At 34.6% G+C, this 22276-nt stretch overlaps 6 protein-coding genes across 9 annotated transcripts in view; 3 read left to right on the plus strand and 3 right to left on the minus strand.

Annotated features, from left to right (window-relative positions):
* Nucleotides 1–22276, minus strand: part of LOC135839086 (rab GTPase-binding effector protein 1-like) — a 123738-nt gene that overhangs the window by 100116 nt on the left and 1346 nt on the right. For 2 of the 4 annotated variants that reach the window (XM_065354960.1, XM_065354957.1), the window contains 14 exons: nucleotides 21891–22207; nucleotides 21101–21223; nucleotides 20014–20058; nucleotides 19791–19872; nucleotides 19242–19301; nucleotides 18940–19166; nucleotides 18701–18846; nucleotides 18512–18605; nucleotides 18251–18438; nucleotides 18036–18171; nucleotides 17800–17952; nucleotides 17653–17727; nucleotides 17409–17572; nucleotides 17129–17331 (listed from right to left, as the gene is read on the minus strand). In XM_065354960.1, coding sequence (XP_065211032.1) covers nucleotide 17331; nucleotides 17409–17572; nucleotides 17653–17727; nucleotides 17800–17952; nucleotides 18036–18171; nucleotides 18251–18438; nucleotides 18512–18605; nucleotides 18701–18846; nucleotides 18940–19166; nucleotides 19242–19301; nucleotides 19791–19872; nucleotides 20014–20058; nucleotides 21101–21223; nucleotides 21891–22207 — 1811 coding nt within the window. In that variant the 3' untranslated portion in view covers nucleotides 17129–17330. Of the gene's footprint in view, nucleotides 1–17128; nucleotides 17332–17408; nucleotides 17573–17652; nucleotides 17728–17799; nucleotides 17953–18035; nucleotides 18172–18250; nucleotides 18439–18511; nucleotides 18606–18700; nucleotides 18847–18939; nucleotides 19167–19241; nucleotides 19302–19790; nucleotides 19873–20013; nucleotides 20059–21100; nucleotides 21224–21890; nucleotides 22208–22276 lie in introns of those variants that run through there. The other 2 variants (XM_065354959.1, XM_065354961.1) reach the window with 2 other exon arrangements.
* LOC135841110 (uncharacterized) lies at nucleotides 3085–4576 on the plus strand. Its single transcript, XM_065357921.1, has 2 exons — nucleotides 3085–3341; nucleotides 3696–4576. The coding sequence occupies exons 1-2, from the start codon at nucleotides 3168–3170 to the stop codon at nucleotides 4479–4481; spliced, it is 960 nt and encodes a 319-aa protein (XP_065213993.1). The 5' UTR covers nucleotides 3085–3167; the 3' UTR covers nucleotides 4482–4576.
* Nucleotides 4647–6540, minus strand: LOC135841109 (aggrecan core protein-like). The gene has a single exon (XM_065357920.1). The coding sequence runs from the start codon at nucleotides 6499–6501 to the stop codon at nucleotides 5263–5265; it is 1239 nt and encodes a 412-aa protein (XP_065213992.1). The 5' UTR covers nucleotides 6502–6540; the 3' UTR covers nucleotides 4647–5262.
* Nucleotides 8237–12399, plus strand: Rpn1 (regulatory particle non-ATPase 1). Its single transcript, XM_065359303.1, has 16 exons — nucleotides 8237–8448; nucleotides 8678–8734; nucleotides 8801–9090; nucleotides 9162–9368; nucleotides 9437–9595; nucleotides 9673–9817; nucleotides 9881–10100; nucleotides 10170–10276; nucleotides 10344–10470; nucleotides 10542–10796; nucleotides 10868–11034; nucleotides 11108–11287; nucleotides 11364–11548; nucleotides 11624–11829; nucleotides 11904–12022; nucleotides 12104–12399. Exons 1-16 carry the CDS (start codon nucleotides 8392–8394, stop codon nucleotides 12281–12283), a joined length of 2661 nt encoding a protein of 886 aa, XP_065215375.1. The 5' UTR covers nucleotides 8237–8391; the 3' UTR covers nucleotides 12284–12399.
* Nucleotides 13068–14826, minus strand: RpL23A (ribosomal protein L23A). Its single transcript, XM_065359305.1, has 5 exons — nucleotides 14672–14826; nucleotides 13928–14454; nucleotides 13723–13850; nucleotides 13475–13651; nucleotides 13068–13196 (listed from the first exon to the last, which is right to left on the minus strand). The coding sequence occupies exons 1-5, from the start codon at nucleotides 14700–14702 to the stop codon at nucleotides 13112–13114; spliced, it is 948 nt and encodes a 315-aa protein (XP_065215377.1). The 5' UTR covers nucleotides 14703–14826; the 3' UTR covers nucleotides 13068–13111.
* Sce (E3 ubiquitin-protein ligase Sce) lies at nucleotides 15206–17000 on the plus strand. The gene is made up of 3 exons (XM_065354966.1): nucleotides 15206–15451; nucleotides 15542–16494; nucleotides 16571–17000. Exons 2-3 carry the CDS (start codon nucleotides 15576–15578, stop codon nucleotides 16798–16800), a joined length of 1149 nt encoding a protein of 382 aa, XP_065211038.1. The 5' UTR covers nucleotides 15206–15451; nucleotides 15542–15575; the 3' UTR covers nucleotides 16801–17000.

Consider the following 22276-nt stretch of genomic DNA (forward strand, 5'->3'; position numbering starts at 1 on the left):
AAAAAATCAACTTAGGGTAAATGCAAAAACGATTTTTTTTTTCATTTTTGCACTTACCACAAATATTTTTTTGCTCTAAATAACTTGAAAATGGTTCGAAATTGCAAAAAAAAAATAAACTTCCACGGTCACATGATGAATTACACGTTAGAGAAGTGATTAACAGTTTTACTAAATTTTAGAATTATTGCTCCTTTTTAATGTTTTACTAATAGATTTGACAAAAGATGTGTTTCTATGACGAGTTTTTCACATAAAAAACACCAGAAATGATCAATAGTTGATTTTTTGTTCATTTTAGCGAGTTTAAAAAAAAATAATTTTTCAACATTTTTTCACTCCCCTAAAATTTTTTTTGGGAAGTGGAAAAGTTATCGAATTTTTAACCGAATCAAGACTACGAATACATCAAAAGTTAGCAAATGACACGTAGAATACAGTAAGTGTGTTGAAAATGCAAAAAAAAAAAATGCAAAAATAAAAAAAATATCGCCCACTATTTACCCCAACATGGGGTAAATGCAAAAGTCGATTTTCAAATTTTAAAATTGCAATTTTCTCCACGATTTGTGGACCAAATTTTACCACTGATAGAGAACCCCCTGAAGTATAAGCGGTACAAATTTCTGCTTCATCCGTGCAATAGTCTTCTCACAGCGCCCTCTCAAAGTGTCACTAATCAAATAGTGCTTTGCAATTACCCCAGTCTACCTTAAACTGAACACTAGGCAATGACTATGTATAGAACTATTTTTTTCAATGTACCTATACATATTTATTGAATTTCAATACCCTACATATTCTATCGCAATTCTACGGTAAAACCGCCTCTAAATATATTCACAAGTAATAAATAAATAAGTATGTCTCATGCATCCCAGCAATCAGGTAAAATTCGTGTTTCCAAAATTTAAAATGAAAATTCGTAAGAAGCACTATCGCCCTATCGCCGTGTAAAAAAATTATTCGTAATTTTGAAGCATTACATTTACGCTTCTTCTGCACTTCAGACCTCCTCCATATCTTGTTATGAATACGTCTTTCAAGTACATATTATAGGTAGTAGGTAGTGGGTAGTAGGTACAGGTAGCAGGTACCCAAGTATTATTCGAAGCTAGAAAAATATGCTGTCGCGTGCAATCAAGATCAAATAAAATTAACAAAACGATTTGCATCAATTCGTCATTCGAACATATAGGTATTGTTGGGTAGGTAGGCATGACGAACCCTAGTCATTTATTCCGAAAAAACAAGTCGTGGCAATCGTTTGTGAAAATCTACGTAAGTTCTAGATTACTCGTCGCAGATATAGTGATTGAAATTTTAAACACTTATAGTAAGACCTACCTACCTACTCGAAAATGGGTCAAATTAGGACGAATTTTCTAATTTTACTGCTTCTTTTCGCGGGCAACTTCAATTTTGGAGAAAGTTTAGAGACAGGTATGTAAAATTTATAAACAAATAGCCTACAGCCCGGTTGGCAAAACGGCATTTTTTAGACAGTGCATCTGAATGGGGATATGACCACATATCAGTCAGAATGTATTTTCTGACTGCCAAAACGGCAATATCTGTCTGTGGTTCTGAGTGTGGATCTGACTAGTCAGATCCACGCTCAGATCTCCACTCAGTCTTCTGACGAGTCACCGCCATCTTGGAATTTCAAAAAAATACTTGTTTCTGATTGGTTGATTGTGGTCAGACTGCGAATCTGACTGTCAAAACGGCAATTTCTGACTGCAGAAATGATTAGTCAGATATCACCAGAAATGTGCCAATCGGGAGGCTAACAGCTAAATTACTTGTAGACCTACCACCGACCAATCACACAATAAAATATCATCAAGGAAATGGTCAAACTATTAAGAAGAAGTGTATTAATTCTTACAGACCTACTCGTAGTTACCTTTTTTCACCTATTTATTATTTATTATCTAGCTTTGCTTTTCAACTATAAAACTAACGCCATCATGAACTCCATGAACTTCAACCAGGACGATACTAAATGTGAATCGTGCGCAACTGCTTGTCCAGCTCGAACATCGTCTTCGTCCGAAACACAGTTCAATGATTCGAAATCAATTGGTAAAAATAGCCTTATCGTTCAGAAGGATTTCTCAAAACTAGAATCGATGAAAGATATCCAATTGGAAATCTGTGAAAATCCATTCAAAGCTTCAGTTATTTACAATAAGGAAACCAAAATACTTGAATTCGGTTACGAGGTTGGATATTTAATTTTTATACGATACGAGCTCCAAATTATTCTATAATGAGGAAACAAAACGTTTCAGTGTTTTTCAATTCACACCTTTTGCTCTGCAGCTTTATTATGGTAATTTTCCTTCTATTCTGGAAGATTCAACAACATTAAATTACAAGGTCTATGGACAGGTAAGTAAGACGTTTATGCGTTTTTATTAAAGGATGATTTTACAACACAGAGGTTACAGTTTTCAATACCCATTCACGAGGTAAAATTTTCACATTAATTAGGTAACCGACATACTGCCAAAATCATTTAAAGACACATTATCCATCAATCTTTCTCGCTCATTATCGATGAGTCGAAGTCGAAGTCGAAGTTTTTCCAGTGATGAGCCTGAATTAGATCTTGATGGTACAGTCATGGTGAGTACCCCCCTACCTACTACCTACACTGCATATTCATCATTGATTGTCGTAATGTATTAGCCTGCATGGTCAATGGTGCAATGTGCTTGATGGATTGATTTTTTCTTCAAACCTACATAATCTATAGGTATTGTATAGTTTACTCGCATGCCTACCCACTTATGATATATATTCGGCGAATTCTAGAATTTTTTATGGATTTCGCTGTTAAATTTGAGCTACAACGGAGAAGTAAGAAGTCCGACTCAAATTTCATATGAAACTGATGATCAATCATCGAACATATGCGAAAAATACGATTTAGGAAAAGAAATTTATGAAGATATCGATATGGAGAAAATGTACGAACAGGTAAGATCAATTTACAAAATGTGATTGAGCCCAATGTAATTGGATGCTAGATTTTTACACCATTTACTAAAATGATCAACATATTTTGATAGAAAAACATAAACAAAATATTCAAGGATAAAGTAATACCCATATATGATGAAGATAAGCCAGACAGAAATTTAGTTCCAGATTTGATTATGGATACAGGACACGTGTGCATAAAGCCATGGAATTTAATACCAGAAAAATATTTTCGTTTTCATTCTCCAACACCTTTCTCGTGTTCTTATTTGACAACTGTGCCCGTTTGGTGTTACTTTGCTGATGGATTATTGGAACAACTGGATCAATACATTGATGCGCTAACTCAAGTAAGAATAAATATCTACATATTCTTAAAGCTACCAACAGTTCAACCTTGATACTTTTTGAGGGGGTATAAAGAACAAAAATGATAATTTTTAGTGATCTTCGGAGTAAATTTTATAAAACAGCATAAAATATCCATTTAGAATATGTGGTCTTCACTTTTCCACATGTTGAGAAATCTTATAAGAATTTCCTCTCATTGAAAGTATCGCAAGATCGATATGCCTGCTGGTTGTGGTTGAACAGAACCCCCAGGCTCAGTCGGACATCTTTGACTCTACAAAAGTGTTAACACCTACGACGAGAGCATGTTTTATCAATTTTTTGTTTTTAATGCCTCGGCCAACACATTACAGATCATTCCAGGGAAAAAACTGCAGATAACTTCTGGTACTTTGGGAACACTGGCCTTACTTCAACGCGAAATAAACCCCAAAAAGAAAATTCTTTCAGCATCCCTAGATTTACTCTCTCGTATCACGGACACCGAACCAGAGAAACCTAAACCTCCTGAAGGAATTTATTTGGCTAAGACGAAAAAGAAAATCCCAATTCCGGCATCAATCTACAAACTCATTGAATTCAAATCGTCGATATGTCCAGATGACCACAGGCAATGCTGGTATTCTATAATTATTGAATTACGCAACGCGCCTTATACTTTGATAACTACAACTGAAAATCACATTTGCAAAAAAAGCAAATGCTTTGATTGGGGTTGGGATTTACTGCATAGAGAAGGTCACACTCGGCTGGATGACTTTCTTTTTTTTTGTTGTGAGAGAACACCAGAAATTAAAGAAAAATTAAACTTGCCAGCTCACGATGAAAGAAAGCCTAGATATGAGATGAATTTGAAAAGAATACCATACATTAATGAAAAAGGTGAAATTGGTATAAAATCATTGAGGGACGAGGTCAATCAGAGATTACTGAAATTAGATAAAGTTGGATCTGGCAAAAGTCAAGAAACTGATACATCTAAGAAAGAAAACGAATTAGTGAAATTAGATGAAGTTGAATCTGGCAAAAGTCAAGAAACTGATACACCTGAGAAAGAAAACGAATTACTGAAATTATCTAAAGTTGAATCTGGTAAAAGTCAAGAAGCTGATGCATCTAAGAAAGAAGACGAACAGTGAAATTTCCAGCTTATCGATCAAGATAAGGCTACTGATCCTACCTAAGTTAATTAGTATAATTCAGAAAAATAAATAATAATACATTATGGCAACTCTGTATTCCTACGTAGTACCTATAGTTTATTCTCTATTTCAAGATTATATCTGATTGCACAGTTAATAGTCGTACCTATGTTTAATCTAGTTAGTTTCACAACTGATTATTAGAATGATAAAACAATAAATGAATATGTAGGTATCAAAAGATGGTATGATGTTATTTACTTATTACCTATGAGATTTGTTTCTGATTGAAATATCGACTCATTGTTGGCATTCAAATACATAGGTAGGTAGTAGACTACATTTTCATCAAGTTTACTTACTGCCAATTTAAAAATAAAATCATAAAAATATTAAATTAGAACGCAACATGAAACAATCATCAGTACTGCAGCATCATAACGTGCAACTGTGCTGAATCAAAAATTTCAGACGTCATCAGCCTTTTCGATTTACATGAGAATCGAACCTCCAATCGCAAGAGAGGCAACCAATCGTGCTAGTCATTTCATGTTCATCTGTCATCTCCCTGAGTTGCATCTTCAGTCAGACTTAGATAATTGCACGTACATGTTTCATGTACTTAATACGCCGTAGGACATTTTCATCAAAAGTTGGTTACCTCGATTATCAGAATAATCAATCTGGTTACCTAACTTTTCCAACTCTTTATTGCAGATCAGGTAGCCATGGCCTAAGCATATAAATAGGTATGTAAGTATTTCTGCAACAATCTACTTTACTGTGCATGAGTAATATTTGTTTGACTAGTGTTGGTGAATGGTAATTCTGTAACAGTACTTTCTTCCTCTTCTGATGAATCATCAACGGTAGTAGTTGGTGCTGGTACAGATTGCGCAACATTTACAGATCCTTCATAAAAAGTATCTGGCGCTGCGCTGGATGAAACACCATTACTTTGAGCGAAGTCATCCGAAATTTGTATGACATTGATAGCAGTACTGGGATTATTTTCGTTGGAAATGATACTTGAGGAAGTTGTAGGAATAGTGAACGATTGAACGTTATTCTGTTCGTGATAATCTTGATCCTGGGAATGTTCGTGGACTGGTATAAAAATAGGTTCGTGCTTCACTATATGAATAGGTACTGGAACTTCAACTGGAATTCGTACAGGTATAGGAACAGCAATATGTACAGGTTTTTCTACCGGATATGGTACTCGTTTTTCGTACGGAACTGGATATGGTTTTTCAACTGGTACAGGTACGGGTCGATCCTGGGGCACGTATACCGGATATGGTACCTCTTTCTCCACCATATATGGGACCCTTTTCTCGACCGGTACGTGAACAGCGTAAGGACGTTCGAAAGGCACCTTGACGGGGTAGAAAACAGGATTTTCCACAGGATAGTTGACAATTTTCTCTTTATGAACTGGATATGGTTTAGGAACAATGTAAGGAACCTGTTTTTCGACGGGTATTTTCACAGGAACAGGTACCTCTTTTTCTACTGCATATGGCTGAGGGATGAATACTTTAACCGGATATTGAAATGGTTTTTCTATCGGAACTGTGTACGGCTTCGGAACAACTACTGGATATGGTTTCTCAACAGGTACTTTCACGTAGTACGGAATCCTTTTCTCAGTTTCAATTTTGTAAGGTTGAGGAATGTGTTTAGTGATGATGACAGTTTTCACATGTTGCTGTTCTTGTAGCGGTTGCTGAGAATATGGCGATTGCTGGTGCTGGTGTTGTTGTTGCTGATATAGGTATGCAGCAGATGACCCATCGTTTTGACCAAATTGTTCTCTGAGTTGTCGCACAATCGAATTCCAATGACTATTATAGTCGAAAACATTAAACGTACGAGCATTTGCGGACGCGTAATCTTTCAAACTTTTAATTTGTTCCGGGTTCCGGTCAAACGAGTAATCTTCAAAATGTTCAAAACTCGAAACAAATCCATTTGTTAAACTAAAAATCACAAACACTGCCGCGAATATGAACATGTCACTGTGCTTCACTCGGACTACGAATTAACTAAACCTTATTTCATTCGTGCATTCTGCTTTATAATGGAAATTTTAATAAAACTTATGATTATCAACCAAGTAGACTTTCGCTGAATCTGTCATGCAAATGATTTTCTCAGATTGATCATGTCTACTCAAGTCACCGTGCACGTCCTAACCGTTGGCTAGCGTCGCACAAGTCATGGAGAAAAAGAGAAAAACGTTTCTCGAAGAAAGTAAAATTAGGTACCTTATTACATGAAGTACCTATGTAAGTTAATTAAAGACATAAGGTAACAGTTGTTACAACTTTGTAAACGTTCATAATGCATGTTATCGTAATACTATTTGTACTAATTATTTTGTTACGATGAGTCGGTTCGATGAACACATTTGTGTATAATTTAATTACGAATGAACCGATATCTACGCACATATTATGTTCTTGAACTGCCCCTACGCAATACTCAATTCAATATTTACGTTTCTTATTCTTACCTTACAATAAATTATTCATATATTGTAGGCAAGGCGGAATTGTCTAGCCTACACATGGCACATGAGGACTGAGATATTTAATCGACGACATGTATACTTAAGTAAGTACCTACATTTGCGCGATTATCTAAACACTATCTATTGATATTCATTGGCCAAAATCGACACTCACCCATGAGAATATAATAAGCTCGGTATAGTTAACCAAATTCCGAATTGGCTGATAGTGATATCGTTCAATCGTTGCTTTTGAAATTTCAGCACCACTTTTTTCAAAATCATCCTCGAAAAAGTAAACAGTAAACTACGTTGCAAATACAGAAAATGTATCTGCTAATCTGATCTGATCTGAAACCAACCACTGGTCAATTTGTAGAGAACTAGAGATACAAGCACCATAATCGCACAAGTGTTTTGATCGCGTTAGTTTATTTTCGCGAATCACACGATCGTCGATCAATAGTGAATAAATAACACTGAGAACTTACATTTGATGATGACTCATTTGACTGATACCATAATCCATGAATTCAATTCAAGGGGTAGATAGCTTCGTACATTTAGGTACATTTCATTCAGAATCAGATGAATTTTGATTGATCCATATAGTACTATAATAAAGTAAAACTTACTCATATTGTAAAAGGGGAAAAATCCAAGCATAACAATTTTCTGAAAAAATGACTGTCAACTTTTCTTTTAATTAAAGTAGTAATAAACATACGAATAAAATAGCCATAGGTAAACGGAATGAAAAAATTCCTAGAAACTTTCATTATTTTCTTATGGAGAATTTCACTTCATTTTATCTTACAGTTAGTTTGCAATTTTGCATCCTATCATTTCATTTTTCTTCAAAAATAAAGAAATGTTCAAAATTTTGCCATTTTTAATAATTTTTTGTAAAAAATTAATCTAGGTACCTACTCAAATCAAGACCTACTTACGAAAGCGCTCTCTACTGACACAAGTTGAAATATTTCAACAATGTTGCCCTATGTCACAAAAAAATAAAAATAAAAATTGAATTTGAAATCAAGGAAAATTTACGAACCAAAACCAAATGCATTTAAATTTCTAAAAAATTCAATGAAAAGCTCATTTTTCGAAAAATTTTATTCAATGCAATGATTTTAAACTTTTATTTACACTAGATGAAAAAAAACGAAAAAAAGGTTGTCAATCTTGGCTATTTTTTCACCTTGTACGAAACATCATTGAAAATGGAAGCATTCAAAATTTGTTGGTCATGGAATGAAATCTACAAAGGGAAAATTTAAAGTCATCATCGAGTTGCTATTTCTTTTTTAATTTTGTAACATAATCGTTGAAAAGTTTCATATTACTCTTTAGTTCTAGTTTTAACTGTGTTAATTCATCCGAATTAAAATGACTGTGGCTACTGAAACTGAGCCGGCTCCAAAGACCACAGAGACTAATAATCAGGTACTGTACATAAACACGAATGTGTTTGCTTCTTACATCTTCAAATATCTCACTTCAATCTTCAGATACATCTTCAATCCTTGAACAACTAAATTCATGCTATAGTTAATAGTTTCCTTATTTCACATTCGTATTCTTATCCTTCGCTTACTTGTAGAATCTCTAATCGATAAAAGCGTTCGAAGTTACTCATCCGTAGTTCACTCTTGATGTGTTTTTTTTGTTACAGTCAGAAGAAGAAAAACGCCTCCAAGAAGAGTTGAATTTGTTGGTCGAAAAAGTTGTAGTATGTGGTGTTTGATTTGTTTTTATTTCACCGACGAATCGATGTTGATTTTCGTTTTGCTTTCAGGGCAATGAAACCGAGCTGTATGTACCTGCTTTGGAAAGTCTCCGTGACTTGATTCGAAGTTCAACCACATCAATGACTAGTGTACCAATGCCACTGAAATTTCTCCACGATCACTATAATAGTTTGAAAGAAGCTTGTAACAAAATGGAAGGCAGAGCTAGAAGTTTATGTTGCAGTATTGTATCGGTTCTTGCAATGGGTCAAGCTCAAACTGGCGAATTGGATTGTTTGAAGTATTGTTTGCTCAGTCAACAGAAAGATGTCGGAGATTGGGGGCACGAATACGTCAGGTGAATTTCGAGAAACACCTTGTTCCGTTTTTATTGGAGTGTGTAATAATTACTTTTATTGGTTGTATCAGGCAACTCGAAGGTGAAATCGCCGAAGAATGGAATAATCCTGATGCCGACAAAGATCAACTCCTTGAACTGATCCAAAGCATCGTTGACTTTGATATGCGTCACAATGCGGAAATCCAAGCTTGCGATTTACTTATGGAAATTGATCAATTGGATTTACTGCATATGGATCAATCTAATTATCTGAGAGTGTGTTTATATCTAGTCAGGTAACTGAATGTTGATTATTCAATTATTAAGATGACAAAATTGCTATTTTAAAAAATCATTTTTGCAGCTGTGCTATGTACGTTGAAGAACCAGAGAGAGGAGTTATCTTAGCCGGTGTTATGAAACATTATCTCCATTATAAGGAATATCCTCGAGCATTAGCTTTAGCTATGTTACTGAACGATACGGAAAAAATGATCGAAATATTCAACCAATGCCCTGATCCGTAAGTTTATCTTGGCCAAAATGCCCGAGTGATTTTCTCCGGCGAAAATGTAATCTTTTTATAATTCTTTTTCACAGAACAATCAGAAAACAACTCGCATTTATGGCCGGCCGCCAACACATTAGTTTAGAACTCAGTGATGACTTAGTTGATAAACAAGATTTAGTCCAGATCATGTCGAATTCGCACATCAACGACCATTTTCATAGTCTCGCTCGAGAAGTACGTCCATTTGTGAGCCATTTCACTATATTTGCAAAATTACTATTTTACGTTTATTTTCAGTTGGACATCCTAGAACCTAAAACTCCGGATGAGGTTTACAAAACGTGGCTAGAAGGATTAGTGCTTAGACCATCGTTCAATTTGGACGTACCTGTCGATTCGGCCAAGCATAATTTAGCTTCTACGTTTGTAAATGCCTTCGTCAACGCTGGCTTTTCACGTGATAAATTAGTTACTGTTGAAGATGGCAGTAAATGGATGTACAAGAACAAACAACATGGTTCGTATTTTTCCTATGGATGAAGTTGAACGTAATTTTGTTTTGTGCTCAATTTTGATATTTTTTTAGGCATGTTGAGCGCTACAGCTTCTTTGGGATTGATTCATTTGTGGGATGTTGATGGTGGTTTAACTCCAATTGATAAATATTTATACACCACCGAAGATTACATCAAAGTACTGAGATTATTTTGAAAATATTATGGTAAATTCGTACAGGAATTAATTAGTAATTTTGTTTTAGGCTGGCGCTCTTTTAGCGTTAGGTATTGTAAACGTTGGAGTACGAAATGATTGTGAACCTGCTTTTGCCTTGTTATCAGACTATGTTCTGAAAGATAGTATCACTCTGCGTATTGGATCTGTGTTAGGTATATTTCAAATCAAAACAACTTGTCATTATTATAATTTGCTGATTATATAAAGCCCGTTTTTATGTTAGGTTTGGGTCTTGCTTATGCTGGCACCCAGCACGCAGACGTTACGTCGCTTTTATTACCGGTAATGTCCGACAAGAAATCAACATCCGAAGTAGTTGCGTTGGCAGCAATCGCATGTGGCATGATCAATGTTGGTTCAGGAAATCACGAAGTTGTTTCATCGATATTGCAAACCTTATTGGATTTATCGCCTTCCGAACTAAATGAAGGAACTTTTTCAAAATTCTTACCGTTAGCTTTAGGGCTATGCTATCTAGGTGAGTCAATTTCTAAAAACCGAGTTGATTCACATCTTCAGTTAACTGATTTGGAAATGTACGTTTTGTAGGCAAAAAAGATGCTACTGATGCAACCTCCGCAGCGTTGGAAGTTTTACCCGATTCTTTCAAATCTTTTGCGAAGATTACATTAGAAATGTGCGCTTATGCCGGGTCCGGCGATGTGCTTGTTATTCAAGAATTACTGCATACGTGTAGCGAATCTCAAAGCTACGTGGTTAGTGCATATCTACGTAATTACGAAGACTTTGCTTTTAGATATATTCAACTGACTTTATTTCCCATTACAGAAAGAAGAGAAAAAAGACGAAAAGAAAGAAAAAGAATCGGATAAAAAAGACGACAAACGAGACAGCAGCAGTAAAAAAGATCTTGTATCGAAACAAGCCATCGCTGCCTTAGCTGTAGCTGTTATAGCTATCGGTGAAGAAACTGGTACCGAAATGTGTACCAGAATATTCGGTCAATTAGTAAGTTTTGAATTCAGTCACAGGATATTTCTCGCTGATGACTTGTTCTTTATAACTTATCAATTTATGGTTATAGGGGCGTTATGCGGAGAACCCAGTAAGGCGGACTGTTCCGTTAGCAATAGCGTTGCTTTCAATTTCTAATCCTCAGTTGAACGTGATCGACGTATTGAATAAGTATTCTCACGATTTAGACGAAGAAGTTGCGATTAATGCGATATTCTCGATGGGTCTAGTCGGAGCTGGTACTAATAACGCAAGGTAATTATTAAGAATCAGATTGGTTATATGAAATGCACATTGGACTAATTTTAAATAATGTTTTCGTTTGTTTAGATTGGCAACGATGTTACGTCAATTGGCCCAATACCATGCTAAGAACTCCGTCCATTTATTCATGGTTAGAATCGCTCAAGGATTAACTCATATGGGCAAAGGAACGATGACTTTATCGCCATTCCACACAGATAGACAAATTTTAAATCCTATTGCAATATCTGGACTTTTGGTCACGTTATTCTGTTTCTTAGATACTAAAAATAGTAAGAATTTTTTCCATATGCTGTGTAATTGATTGGTAAAATCTTAATGCTAAAATGTTGAATTATTTCTCCAGTTATTCTCGGAAAATCGCACTATTTATTGTACACTTTGGCCACCGCTATGTACCCGAGATGGTTGGTTACTCTGGATGAAGATTTAGAACCACTGCCAGTGACTGTTCGAGTGGGACAGGTATTTAAGAATTTAATTTAAGAAACTAATTACAATTCCCAATTATGAAGAAACCACTGATACATTCGTTTTCATTTATAGGCTGTTGATGTAATCGGTAAAGCTGGTACGCCTAAAACCATTGCCGGGGTTCATACCCACACAACTCCCGTCTTGTTGGCTGTTGGTGAACGTGCTGAATTAGCTACTGATGATTATATCCCCTTGACACCAGTCATGGAAGGATTTGTTATATTGAGAAAGAAACCTGCCGAAGAATAATTTAAGTGTTGTGCGAATTCTTATCTTCATTTTTTTTAATTGTAAATGTGTATTTAAAAGTAATTTGTTTATAAACGTTCTGTGTATTTTCTAATTGAATAAAATATTTAATGATTTATGGTCGTGTTTTTGTTTTTTTTTTTTTTTCAAATTGAACGTGATTCTTTGCCTCGTGGAAGTAGACGTCAGTGCCTAAGAACACACTTGAAAAATTAAACTCAAGTTTTCCTATGAGCGAGGCAAACTTTTGGAACCTGGCTCCGATTTATCAATTTCTTTTTTTTCTGAAGAATGCTGAAAAGTTCAGAAGATAATCGCTACATGAATGAAAGAGAAGTTCCTGCATAAATTCAATTTTCTCTATTTCAGTAATCAAGTTAGGTCGAGTAAACCGACAAGAGAGTATGTCTTGAGAGAATTTTTTCCCGCAATTTTCGATTATTCGTCATTTTATCCCAGGATCTTATTCAACACATGGTCACAGCGGAAGGAAAGTTCAACTCCGCATTTTTTGAAGCCTCTTTCACTTATCAAATTTGATCCACCATTTCGAATTCAGTATTTCAATCAATATGACGTTCAAAAAAGATCAGTTTTGGTTACTCCAAAGTCAAAACAGATGAAAATGAGAAAAAATGAAGTGAAATAGTCCCGTACGTCATAGCAGTTCATCAGACAAATTTCTTTCAACACATATTTATTTCGAAAACGAGATTTTTCCATCTACACGATATCAGTTAACTTAAACACGAAGCTGTTCTTTTAACAAAATAATAATAAATGCTAAATTTTTATAAAATTTATTATCTGTAAAAACATCGAACATATTTATATGATACCGATCTTGTTGGCAACATCTAATGCGTCGTAATCTCTTGCTAGTCTGACATAGGCTTTCTTCTTACCATCAGGCCTATAGTTAGAAAAAGAACCAATTAGTTCGACATTCAACAAAAAAAACAAAAGCATCGTAACGTAACAAAATTTTCAGCAAAACAACTTCCTCATTAGAATCAAGAGAGATTCTCACTTTACAATCATCATAACAACCAATATGAATAAGTATCAAGTCGTAACTATACAATCAGTAAAAATTCATCTTCACAAATTTCAAGAGAGATTCTCTTTTAAAAGTCATCATGTTTATAGCTACGACCTACATAATATAAAAAAAATGAATAATTAGCTCACCTGATGAGTGTGTTAACTTTAGCGATATTAATGTCGTACATCTTCTTGACAGCGGCTTTAATATGGTGTTTGTTGGCTTGTAAATGGACGATAAATACCAATGTGTTGTTATCTTCAATTTTCTTCATAGCGGATTCGGTAGTCAATGGATATTTAATGATGTTGTAGGGGTCCATTCTACGAACGAAAAAAAGAACCATCAAAATCAAGTCAGAAATAGAAACAGAGATAAGAAAAAGTAAACTCACCTAGTCCTTTTGGGTACAGATTTCCTAGGGTATTTCGGATTTCTGGGAGGACAGAAGGTTTTCGGTTTACGGAAACGTACCGATGTCCGGATTTTTCTCGTTCTGTGTCCATGAGGTCCTTTCAAGAACTGAAGAAAACACCACGAAAGCAAATATAGTAATTACGATAATATAAGAATAGCTGACAGAATTCATCAACACTCACTTTAACTTTCGTCTTCAAAGCCTTCTTCGCAGCTTCCTTAGCTTTAGCCGCCTTGGCAGCTTTTTGTTGTTTCGGACCGACTCCCTTGATGGGTTTATCCTTCTTATCCTTCTTTACGACTTTGCCCGCATCTTTACCTTTCTTAGCATCAGCTTTACCGGCGGCTTTCTTCGCATCTCCTTTCGCTGGTTTGGCTGCTGGCTTCTTAGCGGCTTTAGCTGGAGCTTTGCCGGGGGCTGCTTTCGCGGAATCCTTGCCCTTTTTAGGTTCTTGTTTACCGGCAGCTTTCTTCGGTTGAGCGGGTTTGGCGGCTTTCGCAGGCTTCGCAGCTTCTGGTTTTTTGCCAGCCTTGGCTGCTGCTTTGGGAGCTGGAGCCGGGGTTTTACTCGACGAAGGTTTAGCGGCTTGAGGAGCTTTGCCTTGAGCAGGTTTAGCTTGTTTGGCTTGTTGTCCAGATTTCGCCGTCGAAGCTTTTTCCGATGCTGGTTTCGACGCTGCGGGTTTATCAGATTTCTTGGCCTTTGGATCTGAAACACAAGCATAGTACTACTGTAAGTAATCGAACATTGCAACAAAAAACACATTACTCAAGAAGCACAACGTGTATCACAAGGAGGATATCAAAAATGTGTTACGAAAATTGAAATTAAAGCAGCTAATATTTACCGACAGCACGTGGCAAGAAGAAATTGATAAAATAACTATCGAACTAGTGACAAAGCGGTTTCCGCATAATGAACTCACCTGGTTTGTCGGCTGGTTTTTTGGGTGCCATTTTTACCGAAATTTATTTCTAACACACTCTGATCAAATTGATGAAATTACAAAACTATCGCATTTTTTTAAAGATTCCACATCAAAAATGTGTTGAGCTTTCATTCAATTCAATTCGGCGAGCACAGTGTTACCAAAGCGACAGACTACACATCGTTCATTCTTAAAAGTTTCCTGCCAATTTTTTATAGCGAGAGAAATATTTAGAAATAAAATCGTATAAAAACAAAAACGCAATTTTTTCTATTTTTCACTTTCCCTGCTTCAAGTTTCGTTTTTTCGAGAAATTTTTCAAAAAAATCAAGGAAGTTCAAGTTTTTAGCAATTTCTTTGATGAATGAAAGTGTTAAACTGATCCATATTTTATTACGGAGGCAATTTGCAATACCAACAAAATTTGATAATAAATTTCACAATTAAAAAAAATAAAAATACTGCATGCTTTATTATCTAATCAATGCCTATCCGCCTAAAATTTTGAAATTTTTTTATGAGAGTGAGAGAGACAGAATGAGTGAGAGAGATAAACGATAAACAGCTCATAAACTCATAAACGATAAAAAATTTAGCGTTAAAATCTGATGGTTTATTGTTATTTCCAGTATTTTTATTCAATTATCGTACTTTAAATTGTAAAGAAGTTTGATTACCTTCCTGTTAAAACTGTGGCGAATATTTTCTATGTACTCGATTACACCGGTTCACTCCGATCAATAACTGCAAACTGTGTTTCCGAGTTTGTGTTTGATGGTAAATTTATTTCATTACGATTTTTGCCAACGATTATACCTACGCAAGTTCCATCTATTGAAGATGATTAATACAGTATTGTTGTTTTAGGAAATCGTGCATCATTCCGGATTCTTGAAGTCTGATGCGAGAGCATTTTAGCCAGTTACAGATACATCACAGTAATATACAAACCATGGCTTCGAATTCTTCAAACGATCAGCTGGGTGTAAATAAAACATGGGAGCTGTCGCTGTACGAGCTACACAGATCTCCACAAAAAGCCATCACCGATGACACGGAAATCGCGGTTTCACCTCGAAGCCTTCACAACGAATTGATGTGTCCAATATGTTTGGATATGTTGAAGAAAACGATGACGACGAAAGAATGTTTACATCGTTTTTGTCACGATTGTATCATCACCGCTTTACGTTCCGGTAATAAAGAATGTCCGACTTGTCGTAAAAAACTAGTTTCTAAACGTTCCCTTCGACCTGATCCAAATTTCGATTTACTTATTTCTAAAATATACCCGAGTCGCGAAGAATACGAAGCTCATCAGACTAAAGTACTGGATAAACTAAACAAAAGTCACAGCCAAGCTGCTCTCGTATTATCCATCAACGAAGGTATCAAGATCCAAAATCAGAACCGTTTACAACGTATAAATAAGAAAAACCAAAACGACGAGAATTCCGGTGTTGTTGATTCCACTGTTTCTGAAACGAACCAGAACGACTCCCAAGTACCTTCTAGTACTTCGGCTTCAACGTTTCCGAAGACTACTCAAAAAAATTCCTCGTTTGATCAAGACGATGTTGAAAGTGTACCCGGTACATCGGGCGTTAATTCGAACCCAGCTAAACCTGAAATCAGCTCGGATTCTGCTGAAAGTATGACCGAGTCTGGATCAGTCAGCGAGGGTAGTTGGTGCGGCCCAACGTCGTCTGATGAAATAGAACTCGTATTTAAACCTCATCCTGACGAGCATAATCGCGAATTGATTAGATCTTTGAAAGAAGGATCCATCCGGTATTTGAAAACTACAGCTAATGCCACGAGTAAGTGTTCATTATTTTATTTATTATTTTCTTTCTCTGCGATAGAATTTTAACTGTTGGCCTATTTTTTTTACAGTGAGCCATCTCAGCAAGTATTTAGAGACCAGAGCGTCCATAGATTTAGGATCCATGTGGAATAATCGTGAAATCACATTCAGCGTTCATATTGCTCCAAATCCAGGTCACTTTATTAGTCTTAACGATAACGAGTCGTTGAGAAACGTTGTCGATAATTATTGGAGAAACAATAAACCTTTAGAATTATTCTACATTACTAAAAAGAAGAGTAATTCCACCAAGTCGTAAAATACTGGATGAGTTGAAGAGTGTATGAAGAACTGAGTAATTTTTTAGTTTTTTTTTTCTTTAATGTACTGTGCGTCTATGTGTAAAGCTAATTTTTACATTTGTAATGTTTTCATGTAAATTGACATTATTTTAAATCATTTTTGTAATGTAATTATGTATTATTGGTGTTCGTAAAAACTATAAATTTTTTTGGTATACAGTTTTGATTTTTTTAATGGTACATAGACAGATTGATCAACTCTTTGGGACTACGCTAAATGAACTAATCTTTACACAATTTAAAACTTTTTTTACTGTATCTGATTTGAAAAAAAAAACTCGCGAAGAATAATTCAAACAAACCTTTACTGATAAATAGGACAAAACAAAATAGGTATGTTTACAAGCGAAAAATATGTAAGCGATGAATACGACGAAACACTAAAAATGAACACCGAGCTTAACAATAGTCTTAGATTACTATCAACAATAAGTATACAATTCTACGAATATCACACGATTCATGAAAACAACATTATCACAGAAAATCTGAAACAGTAAAACATCACTAATTAAAAATCACCATTTTTAAAATTACACATATTCAATTAATCAATGTAAATTACCAATCACATTGCGGAGGTGCGGTACTGAAATAAGGAGCGGAATCTCGAACTAGTAAAGTATGACAAACGTCGCAAACTTTGGAAGGCCTATGATTTGGTCCACTATTTACTACATGAGTTAAACACGACGAACAAAATATTCTACCACAATGTCTACAATGTAACTGAAAAGGATCAATTTCCCATTAATATTCTGCATAAAACAAGTGCATAATGATAAGTATTGAAAAAATTTTAAACTAACTTTTTTCCTGGTAACTGAGAAATTACTTTTACAACGTTTACATTCTAATACATCTTCTTCGTGTTCCCAACGAACCTGAAAGCAGAAAAAATTATCAGTGAATTGATCAATAAATAGGATAATCCTCGAAAACAGATTTTTATAAACCTCATTTTCAGCTTCGCGAATTTTTTCTAATTCTTGTTGCAAGGATTGCGATAACAACACGAAATCTTTTTGTACTTTTTCACTATTATCTAACTCATTTTGTAACGAAGACACTCTTGGTTTCAATTCACCTATTTGCTCCTCCAAATTTTTCTGAAAAATTAATTTAATCGATTAAAAACCTCCAGTGAATAATTATTTGGAACTCTTGTATCGTGAAATAACAGGCCATGTACCTTGGAACTAGTTAATCTATCAACTTTGGCTAATAAATGCTGTATTTCAGCTCTTAACGTGGCATTATCACGATCCACGCCTTGGTACGCTTCTTTATGATGATTTTTTTCTTGACTGATAAGATGAACTTCGTTTCTAAAAAAAAAACACAATTCATCTTCAAGTAATTCTCGATAGTGGTAAATTTTGTATAATTATTTCGGTTTTACTTTACCTTAATTTATTCATATTTTCGGTCAATCTATTTTCTATTTCTATCCTGTTCTGTTCGTCGATTTGTGATTGATCTCTTAAAATGGTTATTTCTTCTTTAAGCGTAGCTACCATCTCATCAGCAGTTTCCTGAGCTATTTTCGCCGAAATTAGTTCTTCTTTCATACGTAACGTGTATTCACGCAATTCCTAAAACGTAATAAGGTAAATTTTCGGTACGTTGGCGAGGAATGATATTTCAAAAATATTTATAAAAAATTACATCAATATCATCCGGTAAATTGATTTTTTCATTTTGTAATTCTAAGGAATGTTTGGATTTCTTTCCCAGTAAATTATCATTTTCCATTTGTAACCTACAATACACCGTTGAAAAATCAGTGCGACGAAATTAAATAATTGTAATACCTACAGCCAGTTTTGTATGACGGATCTGTAAAAAAAAATTCACCTATTCAGTTCTCTTTGTACGTTTTCTCTATCGGCGCACAATTTTTTCAGCTGCTGTGTGACGTCGTCATAAGTACTCGAAAATGATGCCCGCAACTCTTTCAGCAGTTCTTCACTTTTGGCAATTTTCATTTGTAGAGTTGACACCTTCATAAAAGCACAATTCAGATTACTTTTCTTGAACTTGGTCACTGAGGAAATATTGCTTTACTCGTAGAAACACCGACGTTAATGAATTACCTGTTCTTTGTATTCTTCTTTCTTTTCGTTCCATTTCTCTTCCATATCCTTACGAAATGCAGTTTCTTTACTCAATTCTTGTTTGTATCTCTCCAAAGCAACGATATGTTTTTCCAAGTCGTGTATTTTTTGTTGAGCGTTCAACAACTGGGCTTCGTAATTCGAACACATTTCGCAAGCACTAAACGTTCTTTTACCATTCACCGGCGAACTGTCCAGAAGCGATTCTACACAATGCAAAATTACATATTTAGACGACATTTTAATAATCTGCGCTTCGTCCTGCTAATTAAATTACCTACCTTTAGCATTATTAGATCCATTCGACGTTGTTTTACTCTTCTCTAGTATTTTATTGGAACCTGCAACAGGAAATTATTAGAAACACGATAAAATAATACCAGCGAAAGCAAATATTACAACACGTACGACAAAACCAAACTGATAATTCTTTATCAACACACGTAATTTTGCTGGATTTTACAAAATAAATTGCGCATTCTGAATGCATTGTTTCTAGGAGTAGGAGAATAGGTTTCTAACACGCGAACACGATCGATGTACCAAAAAACCAAGTACTAACAGAAATTATTCCTTCTCAATTCTGATACTAATAACGATATTTAAAAAACTGAACGTTATCAATTTTATCGTAATTCGTTTCCCATATTTAGCCTTAAAGTAGAGCATTTAATCAAACCAGTGTAATGTACTTTTTCACGTGATTTTTCATTAAATCTTAGTTCTTGATAACACCATGATATTGAGTAGGTACGGTTCATATTAACTGAACACATAATATTGCAACTTATCGATACACTTTGGTAATGTAATAATCAATAATACGTTACCTAAACTCGTAAACACATTTTCACTCGATAATTTCATCTGAGATGATGGATCGTCATTAGTATCATCGTCCAAATCGATTATCTGTAATTCAATTGAATCAAATTGCTTATTGTTCAAAATATAATACAGCCTATAAGGCTATGAACGGAACAAATAAATCGTACGTAATTGATTTCTAACTTGAAAATAATAAAAATCATAAATATTAAATTTGAAGCTTACTTTATCAACAACCACATTCCCATTACTCTTATCATCTGATACATTCTGGAAAGGATAAAACACGATTACAAGGTGAAACATTAATGTGGAAAAATGTAACATTGAAAATATCGATTAGGTAGGGCTATGAATTTTACGAGAATATAAATGGAGCTTTCACATTGCTTCGCGTGTTTTTGTAAAAAAATAAGCTGAAATATCATAATTTCGATAGTTTAGAAATGCATTAAACTTGCATATGTAAATTTTGACGAACAAGTCTCCACATTTGTCACATAATCTACAATATAGTCTCAAAAAAAAAAAAACTAGAATTTTTAAAAGTTGGATAAGGTGGCGTCGAAATACATAAATTAATTTTGAATCTTTTCCAATTTGTGTGGTTATTTATTTGAGCAGGCGCTTTTTTTAGGTTGCTTAATTTTTCGTAAGTATAATACTAATAGTCATCGAATTAAACCAATCAGCACATCGCATGTTGTAAGCAAAGAGTTTGAAGGAGAGAAGAGACAAATTTTAAATGTATTCAAAAAAATAGTTCAACCTCGCACAATAAATTTCTACTTCAAATTCTTTTTTGAAAATTATGAAATACGATCCAATTTTTCTTGACACCTGCAAATCATTCAGAATTATATAACTGGATGGGAAAGAGAGAGACAATATTTTTTCGGATTTTTTTCATTATTTTTGTTTTTCAAGTTAACAAGAAAAATAATTCGAATTCGATCGAAAGTACTCGTAGAATAGAATCTAAACCCCCCCTCTATCCCCTTCCTTCATCTTCACGAACATTGCGTTTTTTTTTAATTTTTATTTTCTCCAACAAAACGATTTCTCTCAAGTTTTGTGAATCATTTTAATAACTTCTAAGTTGGAAAGTTCAGCATGAAAATTTATTGTGAGGGAGAGGTCATACTATTCAAATTTTTTTCACATTTAAACAATCAATGAAACAAAAAAAAATCAATTTCACTTAACAACACACGATTGCTGAAAAAATCCAAATTCAACAAGTTCTCTTTTTCTTTGAAGAGTCAATATGATCTACAGTGAGATTATAGATCAATATACTCGTTATACTCACTTTATTCCCACTCTGATACTTTCTCACTTCAGCATCCATTTCCCTAAGTTTATCCTTTAATGCTTTTATTTCTTCTTCTAAAGGAACAACCAAGGAACGTAATACTGCAGCATCTTCTTGCGCCTACAAACAGGTTTATTCGGTATAAAGTAAAAATGTTGATAAAATTCAACGAGTCGTTAAATTGTAATCGTCAAATTGTACATTATAGTATTTGTATTAGTATTAGTTGATCATTTATATAGGACGCAGTATCATTGAATAATTCAAAATACACAACACATGCGAACCGTTTGCAGCGTATTCGAGTATAATGAAAGTTGTATACGAGTTTATTCAGCGGATCATTTGTACATACAAGCAACTGAACGTGAATAAATAAAATGCGTACTACGGTATAATAAATACTGATGCGGATGAATTTCTACATTCACTACATTTCATGCAAGCTATAATTATAGACGAAAAATTAGTAAGTTTACCTCAACTCAGTCAGTATTGAAATTGTGAGTAATACGCTTTGGATGATTAACTGATTATGAATAAAAAAAGGTTATGTATTTTACGATACAAATGAAACATTCATTTTTTAGTTTTCAAGGTTTCAAATCCGCAAACAAACGAACCGAATTAGTAAATGAAATACCCCGTTTGGAGGTTACTTAATTACCTTGTCCAATTATCCAACGACAGACTAAACTATTAAGTTAAAAACTGGAAAAAGTTACATGCATGAAAAAGCCGAAAAAATTAACAACAATAAAAGCGTGACGATACGACATTTACGTACATATTTGTTTACCTTCCGCATGCTATCTTCTAGGCTGTCCGATTCAGAGAACTGAGACAACGTAGCGTTAGCCAGATTGGTAGCAGTTGAGGTACTAATGTTATCGTTACTGCTGCTGAGTTGAGTGGTGATTTGATTAGTAACTTTACGAGCTAAATTAGAAATCACCGTACTGGGCATTGATAGGATTTGAGGTATTTCTCCACCGGAACTCGAGTTACTTGTTTTTAATTCGTGTAATTCCGAATTCAGCCTCATATTGGTGTAGCGAAGTTGTTTATTATCATTTTCGTATTTACTATTTTCTTCAGTAGTTTCTGAAAAGAAAAAAAAATGATGAAAATGTTCAAGTCAACAGAAACACTGTTTTTCGTTTTAAAATTAAA

This window comes from Planococcus citri, chromosome 3 (assembly GCF_950023065.1).
Source record: "Planococcus citri chromosome 3, ihPlaCitr1.1, whole genome shotgun sequence".
NCBI classification, from domain to species: Eukaryota; Metazoa; Arthropoda; class Insecta; order Hemiptera; family Pseudococcidae; genus Planococcus; species Planococcus citri.